This window comes from Amphiura filiformis, chromosome 14 (assembly GCF_039555335.1).
Source record: "Amphiura filiformis chromosome 14, Afil_fr2py, whole genome shotgun sequence".
Taxonomy (NCBI): domain Eukaryota; kingdom Metazoa; phylum Echinodermata; class Ophiuroidea; order Amphilepidida; family Amphiuridae; genus Amphiura; species Amphiura filiformis.
The window spans coordinates 43,289,998-43,303,064 of record NC_092641.1 but is presented as its reverse complement, the minus strand read 5'-3'; the positions used below and the strand labels follow the sequence as shown (position 1 = coordinate 43,303,064).

General features: G+C 38.6%; 1 protein-coding gene across 1 annotated transcript; it reads right to left on the bottom strand.

Moving 5' to 3' along the window:
• Nucleotides 1-294: 294 nt before the first annotated feature.
• Nucleotides 295-12,584, bottom strand: LOC140170148 (ADP-ribosyl cyclase/cyclic ADP-ribose hydrolase-like). The gene is made up of 7 exons (XM_072193469.1): nt 12,247-12,584; nt 11,682-11,808; nt 7,579-7,800; nt 7,019-7,095; nt 3,584-3,676; nt 3,247-3,333; nt 295-1,347 (listed from the first exon to the last, which is right to left on the bottom strand). Exons 1-7 carry the CDS (start codon nt 12,468-12,470, stop codon nt 1,251-1,253), a joined length of 927 nt encoding a protein of 308 aa, XP_072049570.1. The 5' UTR covers nt 12,471-12,584; the 3' UTR covers nt 295-1,250.
• Between the last annotated feature and the right edge of the window lie 483 nt (nt 12,585-13,067).

The following is a 13,067-nucleotide window of genomic DNA, read 5'->3' as shown; positions in this document are numbered from 1 at the left end:
TAAAAAAATGAAGAAACGTAATCGATTTTTAATAGTGTATACACTTTATTGTTCGTTTGTTTCGTGTTTTAAAGGGCCGTGATATACCTGATATAGGGTGACTATACACGATCTGCATTAAGGTGCAAAATAGGGATATTTCTGGAAATTAGGAAATGCTCTGAGTATGTTTTATTGAGTAGAACAAAGTATTGCTTTGAATCTTATTGTTTTATCCATAATCAATCACGTTAATGATCTAAAGCTCATTAATATGTAATTTTTTGCCATGCGTAAAATTTTTGCCATGCATAAAATGTTCAGGGTACTTTTATTTTGCATACTTTTGCCTTGAAACTGGGTCAAATTATGTTTCTAATATTATTATATAGTCTAGCCGCCCACTAATTTGTATGTTTGCATAATTAATTAGCACTTATGCAAATTAGCTCATTAATTATGCAATTTTCCAAATTAGATGGCAAACAACACGTACTTTGACCAAGTTTCAAGGCGGGATACGGTTACCCTGGAAAAAAATGGTATTGGGTGGGTAAATTGCAAACATGCCTGAAGCTACCCTTCATAAGAGTAACAACCAGCTTGAACATTTTAGAAGGGTTTATTTATTAAGTCCAATCATTGATAAATTTTCCCTAGATATAGAGACAAACCATGCCATGATCCAAAGATTAGTAATTCGTTTTTTTCTGACCCTTTTATGCGAATAATCTCCTCGCATTCCGTCTGTTGCCTCCTCCCTGATTACGATTACGTCTCTGTTGGCATTGGCTGTGATCTACGTTATTCACAGGGCCGGATTTACCTTTCTGGGGGCCCTGGGCCAGGTCAAAATTTGGAGGCCGCCAACTCAAGGCATGTGCACTTAAGCGGCCTAGTTTTAGTTTAGGTATAGATCAACGGTGTCGACGGGAGCATTACAATTTAAAGAGAGAGATGGACAAAGATTTAGCTAGGACATTTGTGCGCGAAGCTCGCGAAAAAATGTCAAATTTGAGATTATTTAAGATCAAAATGAAGGTGAATTTGGCTCTATAACTGGCCAGTGCGTGCGAAGCGCACAATTTTCCATTTTTACCCTATTTTGGCCAAAAACATGGTGTTTTGGGGCTAAAAAGGAAGATGCACAGGGCAATTTGGGGGCCCCCAAAATCTGGGGGCCCTGGGCCCTGGCCCATCTGGCCCAATGGTAAATCCGGCCCTGGTTATTCACATATATAACGTAGATCACATACCCTTTCACCTCGAATCTAGTCTGTAGTCTCCTCCCTGATCTGATTACGATTGCGTCTCGGTTGACATTGGCGGTGATTTACGTTATCCACACATTGAAACAAACGGACATCTCTGTCAAGTAATAATATTAAAATATGATTGAAGTCAGATGGTATTGATAAACATGAACAATTAACGCGCATTCACATACCCAGAGCCAAGTCTACATTACCATAAACCATCGCCCCATATACATCCCCATACCGTTACCACACCACCATCGCCTAAACAGAAACCTGCCCACACGCCAGATGAAATATAAGCTATGACCATTCCTATATAATAATTCTGGCGATCCACAATACGATGCTCCGCCAGCGGTTGCTCTAATCTCGAGTGGCAAGTTTTCCGTGATTTAAAACACCGAATTCCGCGATTTTCCGTGCGTGGTTTTAAATACTAAATTCCGTGATTTTCCGTGATGTAATTTCAATTCCGTGTTGGCGTGTTCTTATTCGGGGTAAAAAGAAGTTACTTGCATTATCTTCTTAGTTGTTTTAAGCCTGATATCTTTGAATATGGACTTCATTTTCATTATTTTAACCTCACATCTCATTATTTTTTCTTCATTTTTATTTTTCTCAAGGAAAAAACATGTTTTCCGCGAATTTCCGTGTTTTCCGTTTTTTTCTGAAATTCCGTGAATTTGTCCGTTTTTCCGTGACACGGAAAACTTGCCACTCTACTCTAATCCAATTTTTGACTTTCAGGGTCGACATCGCTGTTCCAGATAGCCACCATTGGATTTTTACGCGAGTGTGATAATAACGATGTTGTAAACAGCTCTACGAAGGATTCCGCATGATCAATAGAAGAAAATGGATCTACTCGCAGACTCGCAGTAACCTCATTTTATTGACATTTTAAAACACACAATGACATTATGTTTCTGTGTTAGTTGTATTATAATTTGTATTCGTATTTTCCCAATATGCACTGCGTATTTTAACCTCTCCCCCAGCAAACGCTGGAGGCGCATCGTATTGTGAATCGACCGAATAGCTATTGGTGTACCTGAACTCATAATTCGCTCCTCCACAGTGCGTAATAAACACACTATAAAACACCAACTTGAACAAATCCACAGTGTAGACACCCTCCTTAATTTTAGTGTTGGAATCAATTTACAGCAATTTCTAATGCTATACGGTTCCAAAACCCATCATTGTCTCCATTGGGCTCTCCATATGAGCATACTGTCCACACACCCCATGCAAACCCGCCAAAACCCAACACACACTCTTATGGAGCATGGCATTGTGTCTTCACAAGGATAAAAACTCCATAAGGTTTGCCTAAACCCATGATTGGTTCCACAGGGCATTATTACGATATGTGCACAATGTCCACACACCATCCCGCCAAAACCCAAAACACACTCTTATGGAGCATGGCATTGCTTTGTGTCTCCATAAGGAAAAAAAAAAAGCTCCATAAGTTTTTTCTAATACCCATGATTGGTTCCACAAGGTATTACAATCTGAGCACACTGTCCACACACCCCATGCCAACCCGCCAAAACCCAACACACACTTTTATGGAGCATGTCATTGCTTTGTGTCTCCACAAGGGAAAAAACTCCATAAGGTTTTTCTAAAACCCATAATTGCCTCCACAGGGCATTATTACGATATGTGCACACTGTCCACACACCATCCCGCCAAAACCCAACACACACTCTTATGGAGCATGGCATTGTGTCTTCACAAGGATAAAAACTCCATAAGGTTTGCCTAAACCCATGATTGGTTCCACAGGGCATTATTACGATATGTGCACAATGTCCACACACCATCCCGCCAAAACCCAACACACACTCTTATGGAGCATGACATTGCTTTGTGTCTCCACAAGGGAAAATCTCCATAAGGTTTTTCTAAAACCCATAATTGGCTCCACAGGGCATTACAATATGAGCACATTGTCCACACACCCCACACCAACCCGCCATGAAAACCCATACACTCTTACCGTGGGGAATTTTCGCAAGTGTACGTCAATCCGCTTGCTGCTGCAATATCTTCTAGTCTTTTAACAGAGTCCTCACCGCATTCCTCACTGTTGGACATGACAAGAAAACAACTGAGGTATGGCAAACTATTCTTTTTATTAATATGTTAGTTGAATCAATCAAAATGTTTGATAATACGTTCACTTTGAATTGAAAGAAATAATCGATAATTATATACTATTTAACAATATCGGGTTGTAAGGAAAAGCAATAAAATTAATGATAAATAATTCAACAAGTTTAAAGTGGAAAATAATAAAATATAATGAGATAAACAATACATAAACACAATCTTACTTTATTGGTCCTTCAATGTCGTGGGCCACTATAATGCGTAGATTGGTCACCTTTTCCGCATCAAGATTTGGAAGCTCATATTTGGCAAAGAAACTAGGAAAAATAGATGTAAATAGTTAATTTTGAGCAATAATTTAATTTGATCGCACAAATATTTGGAAATAATATGTTGTGATCACGGCATGTTGTCAAATAGAATTCAAGTATAAACCGCTTTAAAAATCAGAAACGGATTTTCATTGGTAAAATGTCAGTAACGTCGCCGTCTCTGTCAACAGAATAAAACTAGAGATTGATCGCTACTCGCGCTCGGCGAATCGCTCGAAGCGCTTTATTCGACGAAGTTTATTCGTCTCTCTACAGAATGCATATTCCACATAGTGTCGAATACCAGATCATAATAAACCGTTCCTATATAAACCATGGAATGCCTTTTATTTGTCAAGAAAAGCAGTGACCAAGAAAAACGGCGGGCACTGATAAAATTCAATAACGTCGCTTTTACAAAGGAGTGCGAACGCGGGCGATTTACAGAAGGTGTAACAGGAACTGTGAAACTGGCGTCTCCGTTGGGCCCGGTGCGGTCGACGTCACAGTTATGACCAGTGTTTTAAACAGGCGTGGACGCTTGTGAATAGTATGTTTTTATTTATTTCACTTATCTGAGGTTTATCTAATATTGATTTTTTAAATATAGCGTACGCGTAGGCTACGTACATGTATGTTTCACAATACATTTCTTACGGATGAAATCAAAACTCGACCGGCGGTTGACCGCCGGTTCCGTCCGGTTGTTATTGTTCTAAACAAAGGCAACCGGACGGAATCGCCAGTCAACCGCCGGTCGAGCTTTGAATTCATCCCTAAATATACATTATCGTCTGGATCTCAATTTCGCGATTGTTTTGAAGATGCGGCAGTCCGGGCGGCAGTGCGGCTTATATGGTCGAATCCAACCAAAAGTGTCCACGGGCCAAAAATAAAAGTCCGAAATAAAAATGTCTCCACAATTTTTTCCTTTTGCCCATTGATTGATGACATATTGACCTTATAGGAACCAAAAGTGCCATTACTAATCTTGAAAAATAAATCCAGGACGTGTGATAGTAAATGTGATATCAAAACCCAATGTTACCTACGAATACCACTAGGATGCTTTCACTATCGCAATACTAATCAACCTAAAACAAATGGAATATTGCCATTAACGCTTTTTTCGTGTAATGTAGACCACAGGGTGTCAGGAAAATGCTAGCTCAACTAGAAAATTTTGTTTTTATTTTTATAACGCGATCAATATGATCTTAGTCAATTTATGCTAGTTTATTTTTGAAAATGAAGTTTAGGTCAGTTTCTGTATTTTATTTATCAAATGAGTATGAATCAATTTACACATTGTATAAGAACGAGTAGGATATATGTTTTCAAGAATATTAGGAATTATACGCATACACCTAACGCTTTATACAATGAAAAGGTGAAGAAACCCGGGTATTCGTAGGTAACATGAGCGATTTAACAATATCTATATTGAGTTTAGAGGTTTAAATTTTGCTATTATGGTAATGAATTAATAAAATGGTAGTTTTTAGATCTCTTTCAGATGGTACGTCCAAATGAATAAATGCTATTACCTTAGATCAAAAAAAAATGATGCTTTTAGCAAGATTTTGACCACTTCATTTTGATATTCAAGTAGTTAATCAGCAATTTTACATAATAAATAGTTGTTGAATGAATTCGTATATGGGTAATAATAGTGTCCTGGGGTACCGCTTAAAGTTTTTGACAATTAATTTCCATTGGTAGGGACACTTCATTACACATGTCATGTATTATGCTGTATTCGTAAGTAACATTTCAGTATTTGTAGGTAAGAATTAGACTTTTGGTGGATATCGCAATCAAAACTTCATTTTATAAAGCACTTTGAATGTATTATTTTCTTTATGTGCGTTTATTGATACTTTAGACCCTTTCATGTATTAATAATGTCGGTTCACAGCGGTTGAAAGAGGATTGAAGTAAGAAACAAAGGCACTAAAGTGACTTTAATTTGCTTAATTGCACACAAATCGCTTAAAACCGTTATTGCAGACTTGTGAAGTCCATCTTGGAGTCAGTTACGGCTTGTGGCCTTTCGTTTGAGGGCAACTAAAATTAGCTTTATACCAGGGTCCATCACTGTGTTGTCTAGATCATGAGACAATGAGAACAGTTGTTTTTTCCATGGTATTCGTAGGTAACCTTAGCGAAAACGTCAAAAGTTAACATCGAATAAATCAATTTGGACACAAATTACTCAGAAACCAAAAGGTCGGTAAACATTTAAAATAAAGCACACATGACAGTTGACAAATCCAAGTATTTATCCCCTCCTAATCTTCTTTGAATCTGATTTTTCTTTCAAATGAGCAGACCGTCGTCTATTTCAGTACATATTTTTCAACAATTAAGCCGTATTCAGTTTTGCATGGTGGGCATGTATGTGAATTCGCAACTTTCATTGACATATGATTTGATAGCAAACATACAGGCCTTCGTTATGTACCAATATGGGCATTGGCATGAATGGCGGTGTTTCACAATACTGTCATGATGTCAAATTGTATTCGTATATAGGTAACATTCGGTTACCGAAATTTACCTACGAATACTTGCTTTTATTGTTGACATCTCAGAAATATTTAAACGCAGGCTATTGAAACTTGGTAGAAATAAAGAGTGTATTACCCTGCACCTATTGCTTAACTATTGTTTACTATTCTCTCACTTTGTGGAAATGACACAGCTTTTAACATGTATTCGGAGGTAATGCATATTTTTTACCAAACCTACCTTTGTGCCATTTAGAATTTCTGGCAGCTAAACACAATAATAAAGATGTCCGAATGCAATGCATTTCAGTATTGGACATATCAAAGCTTGTATCAATTGCGCATTTATTAGTGATTTCCATTTTTAAAGATATATCTAGTGCCATGAAAAATTGTATTCGTAGGTAATGTAAAAAATACCACTCAAAAATTATCACAAAATTTCATAATTATGTACAAATATGTGAAAAATTGAACAGGCAATCTTTGAATACACACCTTTCAGGAAATCAATTTAGATTCAATCCAATGACTTCTTTTCATAACTGATTTAGATGCTTTTAAAAATACTTTAAGAAATATTTTGAAAAAATGGGTAAAAATAGCATGTTTTGGGGTCTCTGTGTCTAAGTTTTTCACAGAAGGGGTCTTATTATATATGGCGCGAAGCGTATGATCAAGGCGAATAAACACAATACAAAAACGAATGCCAATTGATTAATACTTTTAAGTTATGGCCCTGAACATGCCGTGTACACTTTTCGTTGGATTCGACCATATACTTAGTGTGGTTTATAACCCGGAAATTACGGTATGAGACGAAAAGTTTATTATTCACCTGCCGCTCCAAAACGCGTCCCAAGGTGAACTACCATTGATCATTACAGTTGCTATTCCACTGGCTTCTCTGGCAAGCTTGATCAGAAACGTAAAAAAGAAAATGATTTAAAAAACCATTTCGTAAAGAAAAAAGCGCAGCGATTTATAGTGCGCTCTGCACAAGCATATAAAACCACACGCCTCAGTACACTTTACTATCAGAGTAAAATTTTCCAAAATGTTTTTAAAACGCATTTACGTTTATGTCAATATCCTTCAATGTGGCAACGTAATCAGGCAAAAAGGGAAGAAGGGAGGAGTCACATCAAAGAGTTGAAGTATTTGAGCAACATGTACTTTGTTTCTTCACCCTGCACAAGCAATGCACACAACATTGTTTATTGTTGAACCCATTTTTTTAAAACCAAGGCCCGTCGTGTACCCACGGCCTAAGATGTACCGACGGCATGATGAGCGGGGGGGGTACTCAAGTTACGCCTACTCAACACATCTGTGATGTCATGTGTTATCCATCGGCAGGCCTAACCAAGGAAGTGCCACTACTGAACCAATACGTACCATCGTTGAAACTGAAGACCAAAACACGCCACTTGGTGTGTGACTACAACTCTCTGGATCATAGTCCGGACATGGATCAGAACTGAATCGGTCCGAACCTTCAGAACTGCACCAATTGAGTCCATTTAGCATGTATCCCAGCATGGAATCTTCGAGTGTGTCAATGGGTGTAGCGTCTGCGTACCCATGCGCTAATTCATTAGTTCCAGACCAGAATAATGTCTATCAAGAACAGCAAAAAATGATCAAAAAGTTAAATTTTGATAGCGAAAAAAAAAAAAAAAAAAGCTGATGGAAATTAATAATAATCAAGCAACGTCAAACAAATAATAATATATTTTCGGACTAAACACCGGCTCACAGTGTCATCGCCCCGATATCTTCATGACAGAAATCGCCATGGTAGGTTGAATCCACAGCCATGCATGGCCATTTTGTTCCGACCTGTTTAATAGTTTTGAGACGCATAATGGGCCGAGGGACATCCGACTAAGGCTATTGACAATAGCCAGGTAACTGACCTCTGTAGATGTCAGTGAGCATGGTATACGCCATAGGGTCATCTGCTTTTAAACTACCTCCACGTGTGGCCTACGCTGCGCTATAGTTCGTCACATATAAAATCAGAATTTTTGTCAGTTTTTGACTCAATACGCACGGTTCTTTCTCAATACGCAAGCTAACGACTATCATATCCTTTCAACATATATATTCAAGTGCAAGCATCGAAATATGGCTTCTTTAGAATAAAACAATTACGGGAGATATACATCATTTTCTAACCCGGTATCCAAAGATATCGGTGTGCGGCTTTACCAAACCAAACACCTTCATCATTTTTTTTACTCATTGTGAATTTTCTGTGAACGCGTGGACTAATGAGGCAAGTTTTCATTCCACCGTTTTTTCCATAATTGCTCAAGTTCGTATCAAAGTCATTATTTAGAGGTTAATAACTGCGCATGGGTTATTTGGAGGGCATTGTAAAAATTCATTTTGCCTTTGGAACCGAGAAATTATCCCGAGGGGATGTAGCCCCGAAGGATATTCCGAGGTCCAAAGCAAATAATGTTCACATAACAAAATATCATTGGATCGCACGCATCGCGTATATAATTTAAAATGGGTAACGTGGACGTGCGGCCACATTGACCCTCATTTTTCAACTACCTCTCACCCAGTGACCCCCTTTTTTGTTTTCCTGTCACCAAAAAATTTTATCAACTTTAATATCTTGACCCAAAATTTTTCCCAGTCTCACTGAATGACCCCCTATTTTGGTCAGATTTCCCCGGTCGCACGGAAAGAACCCTCTTTTTGAGGGCCTCCTCACTGAAAGACCCCCCTTTTTCAGTGTCTAGGCTCTCACCGAAAGACACATAGTTTCGAACTGCTGTCCACACATCCCCGTCACTTCCAGCGTCGATTTCCTCCTCCCCGGGATTAATGAGATTCCAAAGGAAAACTGTTGACTATTTTTCTTGCACAAAGCAATGTCAGATTGAAGATTATGAATGTTTTGAGTCATCCAGTGGTATAAAATAGACAAAAATATGAATCAAATTCTGGACTCACCAACGAATTTTCTAGTAATGTTGCGACCCGTTCACCGCGGGTCTTCATCAGACTGCGCAGAGACTTTACTGGTGGTTTTGGTCACGTGATGGTAATCTCAATAAGAAGGGGGGTTCCGTTTCCTGTTATCACGTGATGGTAATCTCAATAAGAAGGGGGGCTCCGTTTCCTGTTATCACACGCCTGGCTGGGACCCCACCGTAAAACTACTTCCTCGCCGATTACCATCACGTGACCAAACCATCAGTCAAGTTTCTGCGTATTCTGATGAAGACCCGGTGAACGGGTCGCAACGTTAGTAAAAAATTCGTCGGTGAGTCCAGAATTTGATTCATATTTTTGTCTACAATATCAGTTTGGTTTGCAGCTGGACTTGCAACAATCTATTCAGATATTCAACTCATTAGAAAGTTGAATGTCTGCATAAAGTTACCTTATCGTTGATTTTTACCATTAAATTGTAAACAATTTATTCATATAAAAGAAACATAAACGTTTCGATGTCATAAAAATGATAATGTATTATTTTATGTGTAAAGATTTTTAATACGCCATTTTATTGCAATTATATAACAATAAAATGAAATTTCCAAAGCTTTACAAAAATATTATATTTTGCCAGTTGCCAGGGTTTTTACGATTTTTTGTACAATAAAGGTCCAATTGAGAAGAAAGTCCATTTGTCACAAAATCGCCACCACCCTTGGAAAAACTTAAGTCCACTTTTTCAAAATCAGCCCCCCCCCCCCCAAATCCCGTAATAAAATCCTGAGTACGATCGTGAGTCGTCTTTAATAAAGACTAGGGGTGGTTACAGTTATTAGAACAAGTGTTTCTTGATTGTAGATTGTAAATGGTTCTTTGACATTGAAAGAACTTCAAATGGTTCTTTATGTAAAATTACAAAACATTTTCCGTGTTTTTTAGGCCTCTCCAGAACTTTTTAGGTTCTTCGTTGAACCATGTGCATTTAAGGGGTGTCACCCGATCGACAGTCTCATCAAAGTGGTTCTTTCTGTGAAATTACAATATTAGGCTGAGCGCCCTATATTTAGCGTTAGCTTTGGATATTTTATTATTTTATTTATTTCTCACCCGACTTACCCGGGTGAAAAATCAATTAAATGTCAAGCTAGAGCCTTAGTATAACCTTTTTTCTCAAGAGTGTAGTCGTGAACAAAATATATCACACAATATTTTACACCATCTCCCGACATACCCCAATTCATATTTAGCCCGTGCATGGGTTTATGCAGACCCCTTCCAGACCAGTCGTGGAATTTTGCGAAAAATATTCCCTGTATATCATAAATTTATTGTGAATATTTGACTTAATGTGTCATTATCATAAAGACAATTATTGTTTTTGATGGCATTATTTTATAACGATGGCAGCTGCTAACAACAAAATACACTTCATAGTGAGTTAACGTGTTTAAAATATGATGCAATGGGCTATTCCAGAAATTAGATGCACACCCCGTCGGATTTCTGGACTTTTTGATAAGGCCCAATTCTGACACGTCTGGGCTGGCACCATACGAAGGCCTACATGAGACAATGCACATTTGCCAAACAAATTTCGTCATTATCTCCCTCTCTTCACTGCAAGAACATCAACCAACAATATATTAAGCAAAAATTCACAATATTATCTTTTTCACACTAGCTATCTCGAGGCCCCGAGATAGTTTTGTTTTTCTTCCATATCACTTCGGGGGCTCCGTAGAAATATGTCCATATTTGAAGTTTAAAGAGTAACTACCACGATACTTTTGGTTGACAAAGGAAATGAGCATAGGCCGCAAAGAAAAACTTTTTACCAAGTGTATATCAGTTAAACTCCATAACTCCAAAAGCTAAAATCTAAAGAGCTGGACGGCTGTTACACTCGGATGTTTAGGGCATCCATTTGAAGCACCACATAAACAACAAATAGCTGTATGGAGACCTTCCAAGACTCTCAGAGAAGATCCAGGGCCGGATTTACCTGTTTTGGGGCCCTGGGCCAGGCCAAAATTTGGAGGCCCCAAACTTTCGTGTAGAAGGCATGGTGCACTAAAGTGGCCAAGTTTTGAGATTCTACTACGATGTTTGCGCGCGAAGCACGAAAAAAATTTAAATTTTAGACTGTTTTAGTCCGAATTGAAGGTGAATGTTGCTATATCACAGGCCAGTGCGCGCGAAGCGCACAAATTTTTGCCATTTTTGCAAAATTTGGGGGCCCATCTGGCCCTATGGTAAATCCGGCCCTGAGAAGATCAGAGAAAGGAGGACACGCTTCGCTGGACACAGCTTCAGGAGTAAGTGCGAACCTGTCGCCAATCTGATAACCTGGACACCCAAACATGGAATAAGATACCCTGGTAGACCACCTCTTACATATGTAGATGTACTCAAGCAGGACACTGGACTGACCTGGGAACGGCGATGCAAGATCTAGGACAGGAGGATATGGAAAGCTGTCATGGTTCGGGAAAACCACCTGAAATATGCAACCAAGCAATAAAAAGACCGCGGGAACCTACCATGTCATCTGCAAATCGTATTGGAATGAGGCCCAGTAGTTCATCGTAGGCGTTATCGTTGATGTTGCACGGGTCTTTCCCCACGAAAGCCGTTTTAAACTTCTGCCATGCATCTGAGCAGTCGACTCTGTAAATAGATGAAAATAAAAGGAAACTCGTCCTGGGTGCGATGGTTTATATTGTAAGGTGTTTAGGGTAGGGGGGCCTATGCGCTTCATTGCACTTTTTAGATGCTATAGGCCTAATGTTTGATGCCATTGATTTACGCGAAATGCCACCGTGATCATCGACAATGGGCTATTCCATTTAAAGTCCACACTACCCCTGTACAAGATTTTGAAAATATCTGCCATTGGGCAGCTCCATTTGAATTTCATACACCCTCTGAGGAAGATTCAACCTGAATCATCCCTTGAGGTAGAATCGAGTTTCAAATGGAGCTGCTAATGTGTTCATTCCATTTGAAATTCATACTCCCTCTGTGGAAGATATTTCCAAAATCTTCCACAGGGGTAGTGTGGATTTTAAATGGAATAGCCCAATCTGGACTGAAATGAAATCTCACCTTGCTCCCGGACAGTTATCCTGTGACGAATACAAGTATTGGAACTCCCAACATCGTCCTAAAAAAATCTCCTCCAAATTAGGCGTCGTTCCATCCGGCATAGGCATGGGACATAGGCCTACATCCAAGTGCGTTTCTCTTTTCGCTCTAAGTCTATGCCCAGTAACTTCAAATACTATCATTGCAAAAAAGAAACTTCCTACCAATAAGTTAACTACCTCCATTTTAAAGTATAAACAAAAAAATAATCCCTTTCCTAAAGGTTTTGAACGTTTTTATACAATATGGATTACGATGCGTTTATCCTCTGCTCTTCTACAACGCTCTCGAGATCTCTTCATGAGACTATTATGGTGTGTTGGATGCAATTCAATTTATACAGATTTAATTATTCAAAATAACGGCTGCCCATCAGTGCTCATTAATATTTATATAATCCAGTCACTGTCTTGTTTTAACTCATTTTACGCCTATGCTCGAGCTGATTGTACTGACAGAGAGTTGAGAGGGTGTGATTTCTTACGCCTTGGTTCTTACGCCCGTATAAACAGGATAGTGCTTTTGAATAACAAGATGGGAAAGTCTACCTTGATGGGCGTATAAGCACTAAGACGTAAGAAATCTCGACATCAAAAGTCAAGAAATACACTCAATCGTCTCTAAAAAAACGTCTCTAAAACGTTTACAACGGGATTATGGCACTGTGGGATTATGGTGGGTTTTACTTTTGGTGAACACGTTTTAATTTAATTTTAATTAAAATGTCGTCTTATAGGCCTAGCCTATATAAAGATTTCAAAAATCAAAATTATTTGATATCA